The sequence below is a fragment of the Syngnathoides biaculeatus genome, chromosome 6 (genome assembly GCF_019802595.1).
Source record: "Syngnathoides biaculeatus isolate LvHL_M chromosome 6, ASM1980259v1, whole genome shotgun sequence".
Taxonomy (NCBI): Eukaryota; Metazoa; Chordata; class Actinopteri; order Syngnathiformes; family Syngnathidae; genus Syngnathoides; species Syngnathoides biaculeatus.
This window is the reverse complement of record NC_084645.1, coordinates 5840708-5865435: the sequence shown is the minus strand read 5'-3', so window position 1 is coordinate 5865435 and position 24728 is coordinate 5840708. Positions and strand designations below refer to the sequence as shown.

General features: G+C 42.3%; 1 protein-coding gene and 1 long non-coding RNA gene across 3 annotated transcripts in view; one reads left to right on the top strand and one right to left on the bottom strand.

Annotated features, from left to right (window-relative positions):
• Positions 1 to 311: 311 nt before the first annotated feature.
• On the bottom strand, positions 312 to 10362 carry LOC133501916 (uncharacterized). Its single transcript, XR_009795316.1, has 3 exons — positions 10235 to 10362; positions 7080 to 7123; positions 312 to 697 (listed from the first exon to the last, which is right to left on the bottom strand). It is a non-coding gene; the product is annotated as an uncharacterized LOC133501916 (long non-coding RNA).
• Positions 10363 to 10514: 152 nt separating this feature from the next.
• Positions 10515 to 24728, top strand: part of LOC133501915 (septin-7-like) — an 80595-nt gene continuing 66381 nt past the window's right edge. Inside the window, exons 1-3 of one of the 2 annotated variants that reach the window (XM_061822085.1) lie at positions 10515 to 10805; positions 15719 to 15815; positions 24298 to 24404. In XM_061822085.1, the coding sequence (XP_061678069.1) occupies positions 10767 to 10805; positions 15719 to 15815; positions 24298 to 24404 (243 nt within the window). In that variant the 5' untranslated portion in view covers positions 10515 to 10766. Of the gene's footprint in view, positions 10806 to 15715; positions 15816 to 24297; positions 24405 to 24728 lie in introns of both variants that reach the window. The other variant, XM_061822082.1, reaches the window with a different exon arrangement.

Here is a 24728-nt window from a genome sequence, read left to right as displayed (position 1 = left end):
TTAAATGACAATTCAATTTATTTAGATACAAAAAAATCCAAATCATTCTGACCCTCTGTAAAATAGCAATTGCCCCCACTTGTTAAATCACAGCATAACTGTGACTAACCACAAATTTGGGAAAGGTGAGTCTGAAAAAGGTTACAAAGCCATTACCAAGGCTTTGGGGCTCCAGTGAACCACTGTCAGAGTCATTATCCACAAATGGAGAAAACTTTGAACAGTGGCAAACCTTCTCAGGAGTGGACGGTCAACTAAATTACCTTAGGGCCAACAAGTCATCCAGGAGGTCACAAAAGAACTTCAAACAACATATTAAGACCTGCAGGCCTTGTTGGCCTCAGTTAAGGTCAGAGTTCTTGACGCTACCATAAGAAAGACACTGGCCAAAAATGGCATCAATGGGAGAGATCCCAGGTGAAAACACCTGCTATGAGCAATGAATACAAATGCTTGTCTCACATTTGCCAAAAAACATCTTGATGGTCCTCTAGACTTTTTGAGAAACATTCTGTGGAATGACAAGTCAAAAATGTAAATTTTTGGAAAATTGCACAACATTTGATAAAAAGAACATTATGCCAACAGTGGAGCCTGGTGGTGGCAGTGTGATGGTCCAGAGTTGTTTTGCTGCCTCAGGATCAGGACAATTTGCTGTGATTGATAGAAGAATGAATTCTGCTGTGTCCCAGAAATCCTGAAGAAAAACATCCAGCATCAGTACATGCCCTCAAACACAAGCACTCTTTGGGTCATGCAGCAGGACAACGATCCAAAACACACCAGCAAGTCCATCTCTGAACAGCTGAAAAAAAACAACATTAACGTTTTGGAGTGACCAAGTCAATGTCTGGATTTAAATCATATTGAGATGGTGTAGTGTGACCTTAAATGGGAAGTACATGCTAGAAACCCCTCTAATATGGCAGAGTTGAAGCATTTCTGCAGAGAGGGACAAAATTCCTCCAGAGTGATGTGATGTGATGCAGCCCTACGGGGGCACAAGGCAGTGCAATCTGTAGGATGGTCCCAAGCCTGGATAAATGCAGAGAGTTGCGTCAGGAAGGGCATCCGGGGTAGAAACAGTGCGAAACAAATATGAGCGTTCATCTAAAGAATCCCATACTGGATCGGTCAATTCCCGGGTTAACAACCCCCACCCACGGCACCGCGAACCTGCATGGGGTCGGTGGTAATTCAGCTAATGTGGGTCGAAGACAAAGACGAGGAGGAAACCGGATTCATCGTCGTCAGAAGAAGAGGAATGCACAAAGCCTAAAACTAAGTGTAGGGACTTTGAATGTTGGGACTAAGACAGGAAAAGCTCAGGAGTTGGTTGACATCATGATTTGGAGAAAAGTTGATCAATTTTGCAGGTGGAAAGGGAGTAAGGCAAGAAGTTTAGGAGCAGGGTTTAAATTATTCTACCATGGAGTAGATGGGAAGAGAAATGGAGTAGGTATTATTTTAAAGGAAGAGCTGGCTAAGAATGTGACCTACAAAAGCGGTGGTAGAAACACGCAGTTGAATTATATTTTGTGCAGACAATGTAATCTGAAGGAGGTTACTGACTGTAAGGTAGTGGTAGGGGAGAATGTAGCTTGACAACATAGGATGGTGCTATGTAGGACGACTTTGGTGGTAGGTAGGAAGATTAAGAAGACAAAGGAAAGCAGAGAACCATGTGATGGAAACTGAAAAAGGAAGAATGTTGTGTTGCCTTTCAGAAAGAGGTGAGACAGCTCTCGATGGACAAGAAGACCTCCCGGAAGACTGGACTACGACAGCCAAGGTGGTCAGAGAGACAGGCAGGATAGGACTTGGGATGTCTTCTGGGAGGAAAGGGGAGAAGGAGACTTCTTGGTGGAACCCCAAAATACAGGAAGTCATACAAGGAAAGAGATGAGTGGAGATGAAGTGGGACACTGAGAAGACTGAGGAGAGGCAAAAGGAATACAATGAAATGTGATGTCAGGCAAAGATAGAGGTGGCAAAGGCTAAACGGGAGGCATATGATGACATGTGCACAAGGATGGAGACGAAAGAAGGAGAAAGGAATCGCTAAAGGTTGGCCAGACAGAGGGATAGAGATGGGAAGGATGTGCAGCAGGTAAGGGTGATTCAGGATAGAGATGGAAATGTGGTAACTAGTGCCAGTAGTGTGCTGAATAGATGGAAAGAATACTTTGAGAAGTTGATGAATGAAGAAAATTAGAGAAGAGTAGAAGAGGGACATGTGAAGGTCCAGGAAGTGGCAATGATTAGTAAGGTTGAAGTTAGCAAGCCACTACAAAGGATAAAAAATGTAAAGGCAGTTGGCCCTGATGACATACCTGTGGAGAATGGAACCAATTTGGAGAGATGGCTGTGGAGTTTTTGACGAACTTATTCAACAGAATAATAGCGGACAAGAAGATGCTGAAAGAATGGAAGAAAAGTGTGCCAGTTCCCATTTTTAAGAACTAAGGTGATGTTCAGAGCTCTGGAAATTATAGAGGAATAAAGTTGATGAGCCACAATATGACGTTATGGGAAAGAGTAGTGAAGGCTAGACTCAGGACAGAAGTAAGTATCTGCGAGCAACAGTGTGGTTTCATGCCTGGAAAGAGTACCACAGATGCGTTATCTGCCTCTAGCTCCTTCCTGTTTGCTGTGGCAATGCATAAATTGAGGTAGCCTGCAAAGTAGGATGAATTCCTCGGTAATCTGGTGCTGTTGTGTCTTTCTTTGTAGGTACCCCGTATCTTTGAGCTTTGCTCCCAGTAAATTCCAGGGAGAACTGCTGGAAGATCCATGATTGTTTCCACAGTCTACTCTCTCTCTCCTCTTTGTTGAGCTAAGTGGCTGTCTATTATCACACCTCTGCTCAGCATTTTGAGACATCAGCAGAGTGGCTTCATTCCCCGACTGTCCATTTAGATCCACAAAGACTTCAAGACAGTATTTTTTTTATTCCAGAATTGACCCCCTCTCTGCAGTATTCCGAAATAGTCCTGAGTAGAGAAGGAAGGCATCTTGACGACTGGTCCTGTTCTTAACACAGGGCTTGTGCTATTTAGCAGGCCACGCTCATGTGATAATGAAACAACTGATGATCCACAAAAAAAATTAAAATACAATCCCACAGATTTAAAAGTATCCAGGAGTCTTTTTGGAAGAAAAAGAAGCTTATCAGCAAGAAATGTCGACAGAGGCAAAGCAAGTAGAGCATGGACATGAAAAGCCCAGGAGTTGGTTGACACGATGATAAGTACAACAGTTGATTTATTGTGCATCCAAGAGAACAGATAGAAAGGTAGAAAGGCTGGAATTTTAAATTAACCTATAAATTATTTTACTATGGAGTAAATGGGAAGGGTTTACGGCCATGCTACCATGAGAACCCCTGATCTTGTCAGATGTCAGAAGCTAAGCGGGTTTTACACTGGTTAGAACTTGGATGGGTGACTGCCTGGGAATACCAAGTGCTGTAAGCTACACTCCCCGGCTAAATGCAAAGGGGTTGAGTCAGGAAGGGCATCGCATCTGTAAAAACTATGCCAAACAAATATGCGTTCATCTAAGATGATACGCTGTGGTGACCCTGAACAGGACAAGCCGAAAGGAAAAGAAGAAGTAGATGGGAAAATAAATGGAGTCGAGGTTATGTTAAAGGAAGAGCTGGCTAAGAATGTCTTGGAGGTGAAAAGAGTATCAGATTGAGTGATGAGTCTTTTTCTTTTCCCTTCAGCTCCTCCCATAAGGGGTTGCCACAGCGTGTCATCTTTTTCCATCTGAGCCTATCTCGTACATCTTCCTTTCTAACACTCACTGTCCTCATGTCCTCCGTCATAACATCCATCAACCTTTTCTTTGGTGTTCCTTTTGCTCTTTTGCCTGGCAGCTGCATCCTGAGCACCCTTTTACCAATAAACTCACTCGTCTCTGGACAGGTCCAAACCATCTAAGTCTGCGCTCGCTAACGCTGTCTCCAAAACATCCAACTTTGGCTGTCTAAGAAATGAGCTCATTTCTACTCCTATCCAACCTGTTCACTCCAAGCGAGAACCTCACCATCTTCATTCCTGCTACCTCCAACGCTGCTTCATGCTGTTTCTTCAGTGCCACAGTCTCTAATCCATACATCATGGCTGGCCTCACCACGGTTTTATAAACTTTGCCATTAATTCTAGTGGGGACTCTTCTGTCGCATAGAACAGCAGACACGTTCCGCCAAATACTCCACCCAGCTTGGACCCGTTTCTTCACTTCCTTACCATACTCTCCATTGCTCTCTATTGTTGACCCCAAGTATTTGAAGTCGTCAACCCTTGCTATCTCTTCTCCCTGGAGCTTCACTCTTCCTCCTCCGCCCCTCACATTCATGCACATATATTCTGTTTTACTTCAGCTCATCTTCATTCATCTCCTTACCACTGCATGCCTCCATCTTTCTAATTGTTCTTCCGCCTGTTCCCTGCTTTCACTGCAGATCACAAGATCATCTGCGAACATCATAGTCCAAAGGGATTCCAGTCTAACCTCATCTGTCAGCCTATCCATTACGACCGCAAACAGGAAGGGGCTCACCGCGGATCCCTGATTCACCTGAAATGCTTTTGTCACACCTACGGCACATCTCACTGCTGTTCTGCTGCCCTCATACATGTCCTGTACTATTCTAACATATTTCTCTGCCACACCAGACTTGCGCATGCAGTACCACAGTTTCTCTCTTGGAACACTCTGTTATAAGCTTTCTCTCGGTCTACAAAGACACAATGTAGCTCCTTCTGACCATCTCTGTACTTTTCCCCTTGCATCCTCAAGGCAAATGATGCATCTCTGGTACCATTTCTAGGCATGAAACCAAACTGTTGCTCACAGATACTTACTTTTGTCCTGAGTCTAGCTTCCACTACTCTTTCCCATAACTTCATTGTGTGGCTCATCATCTTTATTCCTCTTTAATTTCCAGAGCTCTGAACATTGGCTTTGTTGTTAAAAATGGGGACTAGCACACTTTCCCTCCATTCTTCTGGCATCTTCTTTCCCGCTAGTATTCTATTGAATAAGTTGGTCAAAAACTCCACAGCCACCTCTCCAAATTGCTTCCATAGCTCCACTGGTATGTCATCAGGACCAACTGTCTTTCCATTTTTCATTCTGTTCAGTGCCTTTCTAACTTCCCCCTTACCAATCATTGCCACTTACTGGTCATTCACGCTTGCCTCTTCTACTCTACCTTCTCTCCCATTTTCTTTATTGATTAACTTCTCAACGTACTCTTTCCATCCACTTAGCACACCACTGGCACCAGTCAACATATTTCCTTCATCACATTTACTTGGTGCAAATCCTTCCCATCTCTATCCCTCTGTCTGGCCAATCTGTAGAGATCCTTTTCTCCTTTTGTATCCAACCTGGTGTACATGTCATCACATACCTTTTGTTTAGCCTTCGCCACCTCAACTTTGTCCTACATCGCATCTCAAAGTATTCCTTCCGCCGCTCCTCAGTCCTCTCTGTCTCCCACTTCTTCTTCGCTAATCTCTTTCCTTAGATGACTTCCTGCATTTGGGGTTCCACCACCAAGTCTCCTTCCCTCCTTTCCTACCAGAAGGCACCCCAAGTACTCTCCTGCCTGCCTCTCTGAACACCTTGGTGGTAGCATTCCACTCTTCTGGGAGCGCTTCCTGTCCACCAAGACCCTGTCTCACCTCTTTGCGAAAGGCCACACAACATTCTTGCTTTCTCAACTTCTGCCGCCTAATTCTCTGCTCTACCTTTGTCTTCTTAATCTTCCTACCCGCTACCAGACTCATCCTACACACCACTATACTATGCTGTCGAACTCCACTCCCCCCCACCATTACCTTACAATCAGTAACCTCCTTCAGATTACATTGTCTGCACAAAATATAATCCACCTGCGTGCTTCTCCCTCCGCTCTTGTAGGTCACTCGATGTTCTTGTCTCTTCTGGAAATAAGTGTTCACCACTGCCAATTCCATCCTTTTACGAAGTCCACCACCATCTGACCCTCAAAGTTCCTTTGCTGAATGCCATACTTATCCATCACTTCTTCATCGTCCCTGTTTCCTTCGCCAACATGTCCATTGAAATCTGCACCAATCATAACTCTCTCTCTCTCTCTGGGATGCTCAGGACTACTTGGTCTAGTTCCTTCCAGAATTTCTCTTTCAACTCAAAGTCACATCCTACCTGTGAGCCATACCCACTAACCACATTATACACAATACCCTCAATTTCAAATTTCAGCCTCATCACTCGATCTGATACTCTTTCCACCTCCGAGACATTCTTCGCCAGCTCTTCTTTTAAAATAACCCCTCCTCCAATTTCTCTTCCCATGTACTCCATGATAAAAAAAAAAATAATTTAAACCCTGCACCTAAACTTCTAGCCTTACTCCCTTTCCACTTCCTCTCTTGGATGCACAATATATCAACCTTTCATGTCAACTAACTCCTGAGCTTTTCCTGTCATAGTCCCAGCATTCAAAGTCCCTACACACAGCTGTAGGGTTTGTGCATTTCTCTTCTTCTTCTTCCGACTAAGCTCCTTTCCTCCTCATGTTTGTCTTTGACCTACGTTATCTGAATTTCTACATACGCCTTTCAGATTAACAGCGGCGGTGGCGGGCATAGTTAGCATGGGCCACGACCTATCCGTTATGGACTTCGTATGATGAACGCTCATCTATGTTTGGCACAGTTTTACACTGAATGCCCCTTCTGCTGCAACTATCTGCATTTATTTCTAACTAACGTTTGGTTAAAATGAAAAAAAAAAGACACAGTCTGTAGATATCGTAGTCAATTTGGAATGTAGTTTTTCTCCACTTGTGTTCCGCTTTCCTACACTCCAATTTAGATCTCTTGACCATCATTGTGCTCCTCCACGGTGTTCCAGGTCACCTTAGGATGGTCTTAATTTTAACAGGAGCGACAGCAGTCATGGCATTTGTGATTTTTGATGTAAAATTGTCCAAAACTTCATCAATACCCTCAGCATTCACAGTCTGTGGTACAGCAACATTCTTCATAAACTCAGTGGGAGTACTCTCATTTATATACCTTTTCTTCATAGAGATAGAGGTTGTCTGAACTTTTGGAAGAATCTGTAATTGAAAAAATGCACAAAAATAGTCAGAAATAGCCATACCCTTAATGTAAATCTATAGAATTTCAACATCCTTAGAAATGACCAGGTCTAAGATGTGACCTTGAGTGTGAGTTGGACTCTTAATATGTTGAGAGAGTTCAAATGTTTCTCGTATTCCAGAGAGTTCTTTGGATGTTCTTCCATGTTATTGTCAACATGAATGTTAAAGTCTTCTGTTATGACAATATAGTTGTACTCAGTACAAATAACTGACAGCAGTTTTGAAAAATCCTCCATAAATTTTCCATTGTATCTTGGAGGTGTATAAATTATGAAAATGATGAGCTTTGGGTCACCCTGAACTAAAAAACACAGATATTCAAAAGAGCTAAAATCACCCAGTATCATTTCTTTACATTGAAATAATGATTTAAAATAACAGCAATACCACCTGCTTTTTTCCCTGTTCGACACTTGTTCATAAAATTTAAATCTGCTGGTGTTGCCTCATTTAAAAAGGTATTACAGCTACTTTCTATTAACGACGTTTCATTTAATAACAAAAAGTCCAGACCATGGGTTGTAATTATGTCATTGATCAAGATTGATTTGTTACCCAGGAACCTGATATTAAAAAGAGCTAGTCTTGCAGAGATGGCTAGGAGGCCCTGGAGCTCAGTGGTTAGAGCACTGGTTTGGTAAACCAGGGGTTGTGGGTTCATATCCCACTGGGGCCTCCACTCCCTTAGAAGGGTTGCGTCAGGAAGAGCATCCAGCATAAAAATTGTGCCATATACTGTGGCGACCCCAAAAGGGACAAGCCGAAAGAAACAGTCACAGTCTCGCAGAGATGGCTGGAGAGAATGGTTCAGTAGACTAACATTTTATCCTCACTAAGTTGGACATTCTACTTTGGTGCCATATCTTTTTGATCAACTTTCTGTCCCTGGTAAATTACAGGGGTGAAAAATGCCTGATCTCCATAGGGGTCTGAGTTATTCTGGAAAAGACCCGGTAAATACCATTCTATATTGCAGGTTCTCCCACTTACAAAACATGGAGGGGTCTGTAACTTTCATCGTAGGTGCATGTCCACTGTGAAAGAGATAATTTAAAAAGAAAAATCCAGAAATCACAATGTGTGATTTTTTTTAACGATTTATTTGTGTGATACAGCTGCAAATAAGTATTTGAAAACCTGATAAAATCAATGTTAACATTTGATAATTTGATGATTTATTTGTGTGATACAGTTGCAAATACGTATTTCAAAACCTGAGAAAATCAATGTTAACATTTGATCCAGCAGCCTTTGTTTGCAATTACAGAGGACAAACGTTTCCTGTAGTTGTTCACCAGGTTTGCACACACTGCAGGAGGGATTTTGGCCCACTCCTCCACACAGATATTCTCAAGATCAGACGGGTTTCTGGGCTGTCGCTGAGAAACACGGAGTTTCATCTCCCTCCAAAGATTTTCTATTGGGTTTAGGTCTGGAGACTGGCTAGGCCAGGCCAGAACCTTGATATGCTTCTTACGGAGCCACTCCTTGGTTTTCCTGGCTGTGTGCTTCGGATCATTGTCAAGTTGAAAGACCTAGACAGGACCCATCTTCAATGCTCTAACTGAGGGAAATAGGTTGTTCCCCAAAATCTCACAATACATGGCCACGCTCATCCTCTCCGTTATACAGTGCAGTCGTCCTGTCCCATGTGCAGAAAAACACCCCCAACCATAATGCTCCCACCCACATGCTTCACACTCGGGATAGTGTTCTTGGGATAGAACTCATCATTTGTCTTCCCCCAAACACGTTTAGTAGAATTATGTCTCAACTGACCACAAAACTTCCTTCCATGACTCCTCTGCATCATTCAAATGGTCATTGGGAAACTTAAGACGGGCCTTGACATGTACTGGTTTAAGCAGGGGAACCTTCCGTGACCATGCATGTGAATCAGTGCATCTGATTCAGGATAATACATGGAGTGGAGGTGGACTTTTAAAGGTGGATTCACAGGTCTTTGAGGGCAGGAATTCTAGCTGATAGACAGGTATTCAAATACTTATTTTCTGCTCTATCACACAAAATAAATCATGAAAAATCATACATAGTGATTTCTGGATTTTTCTTTTTAGATTATCTCTCTCACAGTGGACATACTCCTACAAAAATCCCTTCCATGATTTCTAACTGGGAGAACTTGCAATATAGCAGGGTGTTCAAATACTTATGTTCTTCACTGTATGTGCATGAATGTGAAAGTTGGAGGGGGAAGAGTGAGGCTCCAGTGAGAAGAGATAGTGAGAGTGGATGACTCCAAATACTTGGGGTCAACAATCCAGAGCAATGGTGAGTGTGGGAAGGAAGTGAAGAAACGGGTCCAAGCAGGTTGGTACAGCTGGAGGAAGGTGTCTGGTGTGTTATGTGACAGAAGGGTCTCTGTTGGGATGAAATGCAAAGTTTATGAAACAATGGTGAGGCCATGATGTACGCATTAGAGACAGTGGCACTGAAGACACAACAGGAAGCAAAACTGGAGGTGGCAGAAATGTAGATGAAGATCTCGGAGTGAGTAGTTTGGATAGGATTAGAAATGAGCTAATTCAAGGGAAAGCCAAAGTTGGATGTTTTGTAGAGAAGGTTCGAGAGAGCAGAATTTGATGGTTTGGACATGTCCAGAGGGGAGAGAGAGTGAGTTTATTGGTAGAAGGGTGCTGAGGATGGAGCTTCCAGGCAAAAGGGCGAGAGGAAGACCCAAGAGAAGGCTGGCGAATGTTGTGAGGAAATACATGACGGCACTTGGTGTCACACAGGGAAATGCAGGAGATGGTCTTAGATGGAAAAAGATAACACCCTGTGGCCACCTCTGACGGGACAAGCCCAAACGAAGAGAAGAATTGTGGTGTAAATGTAATCTGACGAGGCCATGATCGATTTCTGTTTTTCACTGAAAAGAAACACACCTCCGAGGGAATCCATCACTATAATGTTACCCGCCTCGAAAGAGTTTGACATCCCTGCTACAACTCATTGTCTCAGCAAAGGAGGTTAACGCAGTTGTTTTCACCATAAGATTTGAACGCCTTAAGCGTCTAACGTAAATCAGCGGCATTTGAGACTTACTTTTATTCTCCCTGATAAAGATGCTACGATTTTCTCATCTTGAATTCAGTTAGAGTAGTTCCTGCGTGCGAATTCAAACAGTCTATTGTCGTATAGTTGTATACAGTATTCTCGAAAAACTTGAAACGTCAAAAATGTATGTAACAAAATAATTTAATGAAAACACATCACGATTTGTACTCAAAAACGGTTTGAATATTTGGGCTCCCGAGAGCCACGTCGAATGCTCTTATCGTGAAGTTTCCAGACGGAAACAGTATTGAGTCAATTCAGCGTCGTTCTGCTCGACAAAATCGGTCAATGTTCTTCTGTGGTGTGAGACTCGTCTGTCTCTGGTGTCGGGATTTTCGGTTCGCCGCCTTAGCGATTTTTTCAATTTAGCCTTCGTTTTTATGCACGGCGCATTCGCCTATTCTCAAGAAAGGACGACTGAGCGTCTGCACAACCTGTGCCTTTCTTATCATACCGTCATTCTCTAGGACGCTCGTTGGGTGTGAGTGTCCTTAGAAGGCTGGGCAGTGACGGCATTAGAATGATCGAGCGACCAGAAACTGCGGTTCCCAGCATTGCTGTAAGTCCAATTTTCTTCCAAATAGCCGGGCTTCTAGGCGAAGAGTACGTTTTATGGTTTCAGGAAACATGAACAGCTGCAATCTCTTCACAAAATCTAGACCCTTTTTGTCAAAAAATTTTCCCCTCTTATATCTGTTAGCTTAGTCCCCCCAGTTTCCACGCATTTTCGAATTTGTCAAAATTACATTTTCTTGAAACGTAAGCCACATCTGCCATTTTTTCACTGTACATTACATGGGAAAAATGAATTTTTAATGGTCTCTTGTAAATTGGAGCATAAATAGTTTAACTATTTGGAATGCGTTTTTTAAGAATAAAGTTGGTCGAGGATTGATGGGTGGATGAAAGCTGCAAAGGCAAATTGAGCAGATTGAATTCTCGCATCACTCGAAGGATTTCTCTGTGTGTGTGTGTGTGTGCGTGTGTGTGAGTGTGTGTGTGTGTGTGTGTGTTATTTCATGTATCTAAATGTAGTGAACCATGCATTTACTACAACAGCCATATTGCCTGCTACGTCATTTACAGCTGTCAGACTGGGACAGTCGCCATTGAGAAGACGCTGTGCCACCTGCTATGGGAGACAACAACAGATTTTCTGATTTTTCTGACGCTCCGTCTGACACGGAACTATTTTTGAAGAAGAGAACATCTCACAATCGAGTGACCGGGGCAATATTTCCCTGTCGTTTTGAGTCATATTTAGATGATATGCGGATCACTTCTAACAACAGACTCCCCGACAGAATGCATGACAGTATGTAACTTACTCAGGGGGACCCATGCCAGGCGAAGTAACTGGCCGGTGGGGGGGGACACACCTCCTTTCTCCTCTCACATACGGCCAAACTAGCCGGTTCACCTACGCAGCGGCAATGAACGACAATCCCGTGCCCGCGAGCGACGACGAACAACACTGCGGCTGCAGCGTTGTTTCCCAGCACATCGACACATTGAGCACCCCTGACTTACATTCTTCATTAAGTTATGACGCAGATCTTTTGTTACTTCTGAGAGGATTACGTTGTCCCTCCCAACTATTATTTTTTTAATAGCTCTATACACAACGTACCTGTCATTTAGAACCCACAAAGCTCTCGTCCTTTGCACCTGTGCAATCGATTTTTCACGATGAACCGGGTGTTTTGGAAAAGTGTGAAGAGTGAATCCATCCTCCCGAGTGTGCGAGCAATATCCAGCAATACAACGAGACAGCATATAGGCTAACACGCAGGAAAAAACAGCTACCTTCCCACCGGTAAAACTGGTATAAACACACGAAGCCACCAGTATGGGCGTCTGAAAAAAAATGTCACTTCCTGCTTCCTCTCCAAAACGAAGGCCTCACGTGGATTTTCATGGCGGGAGATACAAAAATCGATGTATGACAACATCATGATGTGTTGTGCAAAAAGGGATGGGTCCATTCTGGCTGACTTTTTTTCATTAAAAAAAACACGTTTTCCCATTACAATGAATCGAAAATGAAATAGTGCGTCTTATTTTTTGCACTACTTATTTGTATTTTAGCGTTGAGTTGCTGTGAATCGTTGGCCTGGTTGTGGTCCCAGGGGAACCATGAAGCACACCTAACATTGGTGGCAAGAGGTGATTCTCTCGTACATTTTAGTTTTGGAAATGTCCCTACAATTGTCTAATTCGTTTACGTTTATGTTGATTTTAAGTGTAATAAACGATGGAGCTATGTTTGGTATTATGTCGCAACAGAATGAACTAACTAAATCAGAAATTGCCAAGAAAACAGATAAATACTGAACTTAACATTTTCTTGGAGTATGCATTTGGGATTAGCTATGAAGTTGGTAATAGTAGAAAATGAACTCAGACAGATAATTTGGTAATAGTAAAAAATTAAGAAGAATCAACACAGATTTGAATCAATTGTTTTACAGAATGAGTATTTCAAGAGGAAGGTGCTCTTCATGTGGCGCAACTTAAAGCAGACCTCAGGTGCAGGTGGGGTTATCTGAATTTGGAGGCCAGAAAAAAAAAAAAGAAATGTGGCAAATTTAATTTTAATCCTAAACTGACCATCAACATGGATTTATTCAGTGTAAGTAAATGTTTGTTAAAGAAAAAATATTTTGCCGGATTGTAGTTGTCATTCTTCCAGATTGCTAAATTTCTGTTAAAAGAATAATTAAAAAATTATTATGGGCCCATGGGCTGCCCCCAAACCATGCTCTACTGTTTTATTTTGCCAACTTTTCCATGCCTTTGGTATTTGCATTTCTGAAAAGAATGTTTCCCCAATAAAAATTAAAGGCAATTCCTCAAGCATTTCAATACCAAGGTAAAGCTGACTGAAACAAGATGCTGTTACAGAGTCAACCGCCAAAATTCTCGCAAATTTTTTTTATTTTTTATTTAAAAAAATAGCGATCCGTCTGGCGTCCAAAACAGCCAGAAATTGCCAAGGGAAGTCACTCTGTGTTCACAACTTTTTTTCTTATTGTCGCCATCATGTCATTGATATTCTATTGTGTGTTTTTGTGAGTAGGCATTTAATTTCCTCTTCATAGCGTAGTTCTTTGTTTGATCCAATAAGAGTACTTGCATCATGGGGAAGTGCATTTTTCAAGATGCTTGGCTTAAAAGTAAAGAGTTTAGGAGCTGGGTTCGTCGAGATCCAAAAGATCGGCACATGTTTTACTGTCATCTGTGCAAACAGAGTTACCAACTTGAAAAGATGGGCGTCAAAGCACTGGAGTCGAAACAGAAAAACAGGAGACACGCTGATGACTGTCTCATTTTCTGTTAGTATGAATCTGTTTCTGTCAAAATATCAAGATAGTGAAGCATAAACTTCAGGAAGTAGTAGGGATCAACCAAGTACCAGTACTGGCAGTGCATGTGCACCTACAGTTGTCCAGTCATCGACTTCAACCAGCCAGAGGTCAGGCTTTATGAACATAGTTCAATACACGAAAACGGCAGTTCCAGGAGCTATGGGACGTCATAAAGCAGCTGCTGCTCCTGTCCCATGGACAGGCATCTGTGGAAAGAGGCTTCTCCACAAACGAGGTCACCGAGGACAACCTCAGCAAGGAGTCACTGATTGCTCGGAGGCAAATAGTGGAGGTGGTCCAGCAATATGGAGGGGCTGACATTGTACCTATCACAAAGGAGCTGTTGGTCGCTGCGTCTTCTGCCAGAAGTAGTTACGTCCAGCATCTAGAGGAAGAAAAGAAGAAGAAGGATGGATCAAAACAGGCAGAGAAGAGGAAGGCAGCTAAGGTAGAGATAGACAGCCTCAAAGCCAGAATAGAGACTGACATATCTACACTGATTGAGAAGGCTGACAGGCTGTGTGAGGAGGTAGATGTAAAGAGGAATCAGAGGTTTATCACCGAGGCCAATGCACTCAGAGGCAGAGCAAAGGACAAGAGAGCCACCTTGGCACCTCTGCAGGAATAAATAGAGGAGACACTGGGTAGGCTCAAAGAGCTAGAGTAGGGGTGCTGAGACAGACATCAGTAGAAGACATTTGTGTATATAGTTGCAATTGTAGTTAGAATCTGTTTTTCTGTAGACTGTTATGTGAAGACATTGACAATGGTCATATCAATGAGAACTACCACAAGGGGCGACAGGTGATCACTGTAACAGGTACTGAGGTACTGGAACCTTTGAATAACCAATAATGGTTGATGGCACCATTGGGTGAGTCTTTTTTCCTTATTCTTGAATTGCCACGATGGCCCTAAATTTTTCGTGTCGGCCCCTAAGAATGCCCCTAAAAAGCCCATAATTTTTCTTGGTCAGAGTGAGTGTGAACCCTGTAACTGTAGAGCTTTAATTGTAAAGGGACTTTAATTGAATACTTTTACTGTTGTGAGGATATTATAAGCATGCTCTGAGTTCAACCCATCTACAACCTCAGGGACACCAAAACATCTCATTGTTCTTGTTGTAATGATTTCCAACTTGTATGTTTATTGAAGACTCTAAATTGCCCATAAGTCTGATTGGGAGTGAGAATGGTTGTTTATATGGGCCCTGTGATTGGCTGGCAGCTAGTTCAGGGTGTACCCCTTGGCGATTCTTGTGACTGGAGATAGCTGGGCTCCAGTTCTCCCACGACACTTGTAAAGCTAAATGGCCCAGAAAATGGATGGATGGATGGGTGTTTTTTGTCATTAATTTTTTGTTTGATTGTATGTTATGAAACATTCTCAATCATGGGAGTGCACAGCAGCAGTTGCTCAGACATGCAATCCAGCAATCAATTGTTTTTGCATTTCGCAGCATGCAGGACAGTTTTTGCAGGCAATGGTGTATGCAGAAGACGTTTATTTGAGGGTAAAATACTTGAGAGGCGGTTACAGTGAAGAGAAGCTGGACTATCCATCACTGATGGGACAGATAGCAGCAGGTGCTGTTAACCTGAAATCATGGGTTAGGGTTGATTGCTTGATTTCAAAATGTAGAGTATTTGTCCTGTGCATCAGCTTTACTCTGTATGTATTGCTATTTATGAAACTTTTTGCTACCATTTCCTTTCATTTCTTATTGCGTCAACAATCAGCAACCAAAACAGCATTGTTTTCCTTCCAAGTACCATCCCTTTACCTCCGTCCTTTGTGCAATACCAGTTGCTCTTTACTTAAAAGCAGTATTTTCTGCAGGATACCACAATTCTGATTGCAGGTTTATTTCAAAGAGGATTGTTTTGACTTGTTACAACGATCAATAGCTCCAGTTCTAAGCGTTTGAATACATCTGCCCAATAAGTTTTGCTACATCAGTTGCAGTTTTTTTTTAATGTTTTGACTGAGCTGTTTATGTACTGTAAATATTTTATGGAAAAGGAAAAACTGAAGTTTCACTACTGGCTTATTTCTGGACTGTGTTTACATGAAATCAATGTTTGTGTCTTCTGTGCATCAGCAGCGGAACCTGGAGGGCTATGTGGGATTTGCTAATCTTCCCAACCAGGTGTATCGGAAGTCCGTTAAAAGAGGCTTTGAGTTTACTTTAATGGTTGTTGGTAAGTAAGAAATCCTTTACATTTGTGTCTGCTCTTCTCAGCATGTTTTCTACATTCATTTTTGTGTGTTGGTGTACAACTTAAAAGAACTCAAAGCATGTCAGATGTTTAACACAGTCAGCTCCTCAAGGGGAGGAGCTGGCAGTTAAAAAAAGACAAGGTTCCTGCATGGGTTTCTAGCCCTCTGTGTTGGCTATGCTGTAAGTCATCCACTTGTAGTAATGTATGTAAATATGACTTGTCTGAGCTGAAGAGTTACAATGTTTTCCAATAAGGCATTCTTGCAGACATCTTACATAAAATCACACATTCTTCGTTTGGATTGACTGATCTGGCAAAGGAGTAGCAAGGTATTGGTGTAAGAGCTCTGTGTCAATTTGGAAAGGATAATGTAGTTTCTGGCGATGCACAAAAAATACACACACAAAGATAAAAATATTTCTTTAAAATGCCCTTGGGTAGCCTGTGTTGTGAGGCTGTATTGCATGTACTTGGCACGGATGAGAATTTTCGCGGAATTCTGAGTTTTTTCACCTGAAAATGTTATTGTGAAATGTGTAGATTCGTTGCGAAAATTTTTACGGCTCGATGCGTTGCGAGGCTGTGACCAAGACCATCCGCCAGCATCTATCGGCAACACTCGTCGTTTAAATTAGTCACAGCTGTGATAGCGGAAAATGGCATTGATACCTGTTTATGGCATTGCTATCTGTTTGCATTAAATTTGGTGTTTATAATAACAACATTCCGATTTCCAGTAGCATTTTGGTGGTATTTCATCAGTATTTTCACTCTAATGTTAACATTTCTTAGAGAAGCATTCTGTTTACTATGGTATAGATATAACTTACAGCCATACGTACGCATATGTTTTTGAGCGGTCTGCACGTTATCCAGTATGGCGAAAGTCTTGGAGCGAAAAGATGAAGATCGTGTCAGGGAAATTGAGAAACACCACGGGGTAAAAACTGTTTCAGATGGACATGCCTTGAAAAAAGTGTAACCGGGCAGATAGGAATGAAAACGGTATCAACATGTCTAACCGAACACATACAAAAAGTGGACGTTGCCGGTAAAGTGCTGTGCACTTATCCAGGAGCATATCCAAACCAGGAAAACACAAAGGTAAGTTGGACGTAAATTTCTCAAATATTATATAAGTGACGACTGTTAATATGATTAGGCCTATCTGTAGCACTGGCACTGTAGATCACACATTTTATCGGTCACTTTTATATTTCATGATCTCTCTCTCTCTCTTTCTCTCTCTCTCTCTCTCTCTCGCTCTCTTTCTCTCATATTCATATTCATATATCTATGTAAAAAAACAAATTACTTGTTACTTATTTCTGAAGTATAACTTACTTGTAAGTGCAACAGGCTATTTGATATAAATTTCACGCAGTCTACATTTTTATGTCTGAGGTTTGGCAAAATTATTCTGGTTGTTTGGGGCCCCTTTAGCTCAGTGGTTAGAGCACTGGTTTGGTAAACCAGGGGTTGTGGGTTCGTATCCCACTGGGGGCTCCACTCCCTGAGAAGGGTTGTGTCAAGAAGGGCATCCGACGTAAAAATTGTGCCAAACATATATGTGCGTTCAACTGAGATGACACGGTGTGGCGACCCCGAAAGGGACAAGCCGAAAGTAACCCCCCATTTTGGTTGTTTGGACTCATATTTTAAGTTTGCAAAATATTATGATTGACCTGTATTTACACTGTTAGAAGTAACCAGAGGTCACCATTTAATTGTGTTTTATAAAAAATGTTCGTGGCCAAAGTGGGGGGTGGGGATGTGAATATTAAATCTTTGCCTGAATTTCAGGTAAAATGTACCAACATGGTGTGCATCTTTATGTAAAATGGCAAAATTATTATTATTATTATAGTATTATTAGTTATTTCAAGTACAAAATAAAAGAAAAAAGATAGCCACCATTCAGCTCAGTCATATGTACATTTCACATGTAACAGTGTGTTAAAGATACACTTACAGATGCTCCTTGGTCATTTTTGGGAATATTTAGCACTGGCTCAACAATGTCTGTGTGAAACAGGCTTTAATTTCTCGAAAATAATGTGCAAATTTTTCCCAAATTATTTTCAAAAAGTTAATAGAGTGCATTATATTGAGGTATGGATGAAAAATAAAAAATACAATCACATTTTTTAGTCGTATACAGGTACATAGAGTGGTTGAAAAAATGGTATACAAATACATTTCGAAATGATAGTCAATGTCTTATGTTACATATTTGTTTATTACGGTAATGTGCGCACCTAAAATGAACTCTATGACATCCTAGGGGAGCTTGCATTTTCCAATCGTGAGCGTAGCACGTTTGTTGCGACTGCACCAAAGATCAGAAACGACTGTCCGTGAGTTTGTTTTAACTTAATCCAAGACAAAATATGTTGACTACAATGGTTAGTTGTGCAGCTGTTTTTAAAGGGGAAGTCCACTCATTGAAAATGACAATGTATCAGATAGGTCAATGAGTGGACTTCCCCTTTAAAAAAAATGTCATCACTCGTCCCAATGACGCCGCCAACCCGGAAGTAGCGCCACTGTCCGAGCTCGCCTCAATGGCTTCATGTGGGTATAAACACAACTCATACTACGTAATACGAGCGTCATGGGCACATTAAAAAAACGGGAAAGCGCACACAATTGAAATGGTTGCTTTTTTTTAAAATGTGCCCATTACTTTCGTTTCTACGTAGTTTGAGTTCACGTTGTTATGATAGCCACCTGGTGGGCGTAAGGGTGCGCTGCGGAACCAAAACTCTTGGGATTAAAAAAATGTTTATGGCACAGAGGATGACATGCTGTGGGAGCAAAATAGGATCACTGTTCATGAATTCAGGTGGCACCAAAACTGGACCAAGTCACCAAAGGTAGCAAAAATTGATATTTTTCAGATTGGAGATCACCCAGTTGTTACTTTTGAAGTCTTGGCCAAGGATGTGTAATATAGAGGATAAACTACACTATGCACAAATGCTTTATGCACAAATATTTAATGCAAAAAAAGTTCAAGTCAAACAGTGTTAAATATTTATTGAAGACTGTAATATGTTATCAACAGTAATAATAAAATGTTATGCCATCGTTAAGCATTTATTTTAGTTTTTGGAGGGATTCTGTTCTGACAATTACAGGGACCAGGACAAGCGTCTGCTGTGGCCTGTCCTGAGATTATATCATGGCTACATCAGCACGTGTACAATGATTATTATTATTAATGATTGTTGTACAGACAGTTTTTTGAAAAACAATAAAAGTACAAACCTAACAAAATATAAGTACAGATAATTCCCGATATCTTGAGCATATGGGTATCACCAAATTGGTGGTGCGCATTGTACATTGGTAGAAGGGTTTTCCTGATTGTAATAGGTCGACTTTGGGGGTGCGCATTATACTTCAGGACACATTATATTCGGAAAATTAAGGTAGTTTACCACGATGCAAACATGGCACCAGGTTGTAAAGTCTTTGTTTTCCCCAGACCTTTGCGGCAGAAATCTTGTGTTTTGGGGGATGATTGAGGGTTATATTGCACAGTTCTATATTATCTTGGAAAATATTAGCATGAAGTGAAAGAACCTCTAGTTAAAGGTCAAGGGTCATCCCTATAAACATTCTAAAATAGATATTGAAATGAGAAATATATATAACATTATTCACTTCAATGTCTATACGAAAAAATAAACATGAGCGAAGAGCGCGTCATCCATGTGGAAAGTAGCAGAAATGTCATTCGACATCCAAGGCGTCGCCATATTAGCTGCATCTACGGTCGGTGACGTCACCCCGGACATTCACCATTGAAAACAGGCTGTGGCCCCTACTATGGGACACGCCCCTTCAGACACAGAAGCTCTTTTCGAAGAAGAGAACATCTCACAATCGAGTGAAGTGTCTGGGGCAATATTACCCTATTGTTTCGAGCCATATTTGGATGATATGCAGATTACTTCTAAATAACAACAGACTCCCAGACACTATGTATGAGCTAGCCAGCCTTCGGGTATTTTCAGATACTTTCAATCTGTACCCACCTGATGCTGGACTTTGTTCACCTTTCCCTTTGGGTGACTCAGCTGAGATGACCTTTTTACAGTGTGTAAGGTGTATCCGCATGTTTCTTTCTGCGATTTTGTCCATGTCATTCGGCTCCTCCTCAGTCTATGCAAGTGTTCAGGTAAAACTGCATGTACAGTAAATGTTAATTCATAAACAGACATAGGATGAATAGGTAAATGGCAATCATAAAGTTAAAGCACAGTAACTGTCTACATTTTTTTTTCATTCTGACGGTGTAGTATAGAGGTGTCAAACTCATTTCTCTCGCAGACCACGTTGTAGGTTGGGTTTCCCTCAGAGGGCCTTTTTGAGTGCAGACAGCGTGGGATCGATTCCCGCTGAGTTATGGTGTCTATCTTCCTTGTGCCTGGCTGGCAACCATTCCGGGGTGTAGTCTGCTTCCGCCCGAAGTTAGCTGGGATAGGCTCCAGCTCTCCTTCCGAATAATGCAGAAGAGTTGCGTCAGGAAGGGCATCCGGTGTAAAAAAATCAAAAAGACTGTGACCGCCACACCAACGTGACAATGGCACAAAAATGGTTTTAAACATCAATGTTGATAAATTCCCCTACTCGAGCTGTCACCTTATCGTGGTGGAGGAGTTTGTGTGTCCCGATGATCCTATGAGCTAAGTTGTCTGGGGCTTCATGCCCCTGGTAGGGTCACCCATGGCAAACAGGTCCTCGGTGAGGGACCAGGCAAAGTACGACTCCAAAACCCCATATGATGACCACAAAAATTGGATCTTGGTTTCCCTTGCCTGGACGTGGGTCACCGGGGCCCCCCTCTGGAGCAAGGCCAGGAGGTGGGGCTCGAAGGCGAGCGCCTGGTGGTCGGCCCTGCACCCATAGGGCTCGGCCGGGCACAGCCTGAAAGGGTAACACGGGTCCCTCTTCCCATGGGCTCACCATCTGTGAGAGGGGCCATAGGGGTCGGGTGCAATGTGAGCTGGGCGGTGGCCAAAGGCGGGGACCTTGGCGCTCCGATCCCCGGCTACTAGAAAACCCGTCTTTGTCAGGGAAGGAGCCCAAGTTGGTGCGTGAGGTCAAGAAGTTCCGACTAGATATAGTCGGACTCGGCTCTACACACCACTTGGGCTCTGACACCACTCCTGTTGAGAGGGGTTGAACTCTGTTCCACCCTGGAGTTGCCCACGGGGAGAGACGCCGAGCAGGTGTGGGTATACTTGTTGCCCCCCCACTACCCTCCAACCCTTCACCTATAGGTATGAGCTGTGGGTTGTGACCGAAAGAAGAAGATCCCGGATACATGCGCGTCCGGGCTCTCCCTTAGAGATAGGGTGAGAAGCTCAGTCATCCGGGAGGGGCTCACTGTCGAGTCGCTACTCCTCCGCATTGAGAGGAGCCAGATGAGGTGGCTGTGGCATCTGATTCAGATGCCTCCTGGATGCCTCCCTGGTTAGGTGTTCTGGGCATGTCCCACCGGAAAGAGACCCCGAGGACGACCCAGGACACACTGGAGAGACAATGCCTCTTGGCTGGCTTGGGAACACCTCGGGATCCCTCCGGAAGAGCTGTAAGAAGTGGCTGGGGAAAGGGAATGCTGGGTATCCAGGCTGAAGCTACTTCTCCCGTCACCGACTTGGAAAAGCAGTGGATAGTGGATGGATGGATAAAATATTAAAGGGGCGGCATGGTGGGTCAGCTATAAAGCGTTCGATGGTAATATAAAACAAATGGGTCTGACTGCAATGTTTATTTCAGAATCAGCTTTATTGGCCAAGTGTGTAACAACACACAAGGAATTTGTCTCCGGCAGTCGGTGTTGCCCTGGTACGACATTCAGAACAAAGAACAAACTAACAAGAACAGAGAAAAAAGACATTCAGTTAATAGAAAAAAAATATTATCATAATCACAGATGTGCAAGATGCAGTCTTCATTTAGAACAGTAAAGAGTGTGCCCCACATTATTACGCTTGTACAAAGTACACTTACCTGTTCGCAATTCCCGTTATAAACCAGTGCTATGACAATTGTGCAAAGAGAGCTCTTTAAACTGACAAATCGAGTGATAGTCCACAGATTATATTACTAATACAGATTGGACCAGCAGGATATGAGGGTGTGTCCCAACGGCAGCACAAGGCAGGAATTTGACACTTACGTTTTCCAAAGTATATGGCACAAGTCGTCTTATTTGCTACGGTCCTAACTACCTTTCTGTTTGCAGATATTAATGGTCCTGACCTATTGGGAGCTCCAGACACCTTTTATGCGACCGTCTCAATTGACCATGCACAAACAATTTACCACATAGCTCTATATGAGTCCAATTACAATGAAATGCCAAGTCTTATTCCAGCTAATCAGTGGAATATTGCTTATCTAGCGGGTTATCTGTGGGGAAAAAAAACTTGACATGCTAGAGAGAAACTTACTGCAATTTTGGAATCAGCATGCCAATTTGAGTTTTTATCAACCTAAAAATCAAATATATTTTTTTCCCCCAAATTATTGTATGTATATCTCACCTATGGGGGGGGATCAAGAATGTGTACATGTGCACACAGTGAAGAAAATAAGTATTTCAACACCCTGCTATATTGCAAGTTCTCCCACTTAAAAATCATGGAGGAGTCTGAAATTTTCATCGTAGGAGCATGTCCACTGTGAGAAAGATAATCTAAAAAGAAAAATCCAGAAATCACAATGTATGATTTTTTTTTTTTTTTTTTTTTTTTTAATTTGTGTGATACAACTGCAAATAAGTATTTGAACACATGCCTATCAGCTAGAATTCTGACCCTCAAAGACCTGTTAGTCCTCCTACAAAAGTCCACCACTTCATGTATTATCCTGATTCAGATGCACCAGTGTGAGGTCGTTAGCTGCATAAAGACACCTGTCCACCCCATACACCCATACAATCAGTAAGACTCAAACTTTTAATGTGGCCAAAACCAAAGACCTGTCACCAGACACCAGACACAAAATTGTACAACTCCACACGGCTGCAAAGGGCTACGGAGAAATTGCCAAGCAGCTTGGTGAAAAAAGGTCCATTGTTGGAGCAATCATTAGAAAATGGAAGAAACTAAAATTGACGGTCAATCTCAATCGGAGTGAAGCCCCATGCAAGATATCACCTCGTGGGGTCTCAGTGATCCTTAGAAAGGTGAGGAATCAGCCCAGGACTACAGAAAAGGACTTGGTCAATGACCAGAAAAGAGCTGGGACCACCGTTTCAAAGGTGACTGTTGGTAATACAGTAAGACGTCATGGTTTGAAATCATGCATGGAACGGAGGGTTCCCCTGCTTAAACCAGCATATGTCAAGGCCTGTCTTAAGTTTGCCAATGACCATTTGGATGATACAGAGGAGTCATGGGAGGACGTTTTGTAGTCAGATGAAACCAAAATGGAACTTTTTGGTCATAATTCCACTAACCATGTTTGAAGGAAGACAAATGATGAGTTACATTCCAAGAACACCATCCCTACTGTGAAGCATGGGGGTGGTAGCCTCATGCTTTGGGAGTGCTTTTCTGCACATGGGACAGGAGGAGTGCACTGTATTAAGGAGAGGAGGGCCGGAGCCATGTATTGTGAGATTTTGGGGAACAACCTCTTTCCTTCAATCAGAGCATTTAAGATGGGTCGTGGTTGGGTCTTTCAACACGACAATGACCCGAAGCACACAGCCAGGAAAACCAAGGAGTGGCTCCGGAAGAAGCATATCTCCAGACCTCAACCCAATAGAAAATCTTTGTAGGAAGCTGAAACTCCGTGTTTCACAGTGACAGCCCAGAAACCTGTCTGATCTAGAGATCTGTGTGGAGGAGTGGGCCAAAATCCCTCAGGCAGTGTGTGTAAACCTGGTGAACAACTCCTGGAAACGTTTGACCTCTGTAATTGCAAACAAAGGCGACTGTACCAAATATTAACGTTGGTTTTCTCAGGTTTTCAAATACTTATTTGCAGCAAAAGTTCTCCCACTTAGAAATCATGGAGGGGTCTGAAATTTTCATCGTAGGTGAACACCCGAAGGACTTTGAGATGGTGAGATATGAGGTTCTTTGGACTGATGAGACCAGGATAGAATGTTTTGCCCTTAATTCTAAAAGGTATGTGTGGAGAAAACTAATCCATCGGACCAATGAGAAGTTAATCTATTTTGTAAGCATACATTAGATCCCTTTTTTCAGTTTACCATTTCAGGAATACGCCATAAATCCATGACCACTTTCTCAAAATTATTGCAATTGTTGTTCCACCCCAAATGTTTCCATTTTCAGCATTTATGCAATCAAAATATTTAACTTTATACAGATTATACCAACAAAGCACAATAATAATTTTTTTGATTTCCTTCACCCCTTCAAAATAAGTATTATAAAGTAATTGAAAATGTTTGCCTTTGTGTGCCTGATAGGTGAGTCCGGTCTTGGGAAATCAACGCTTATTAACTCCCTCTTTCTGACTGACCTTTACTCCAAGGACTATCCTGGGCCATCACAGCGCATTAAGAAGACTGTTCAGGTGAGCCAAAACAATCTAAGAATTAGAATCATCTTTACTGCCAAGTAAACCCTAAAACTCAAGGAATTTGTGTCTGGTAATTGGAGCAGCTCTGGTGCGACAATAGTCAATTGACAGTGAAGACTTCTAAGATATGAAAATGTAACAGTCACCAAGCAATAAAAGGTTACCATTCATGTGTTAATGGGGATACATTTATTTATTTATTTATTTATTTATTTATTGGGGGAAGGTGGGGAGCATTTGTACAAATAATGCCCGGTCCTCTAGATTTTTATAGCAGTTTGAAATGACAAAGAGAACAACAGTCTGGTGCAGTGATCA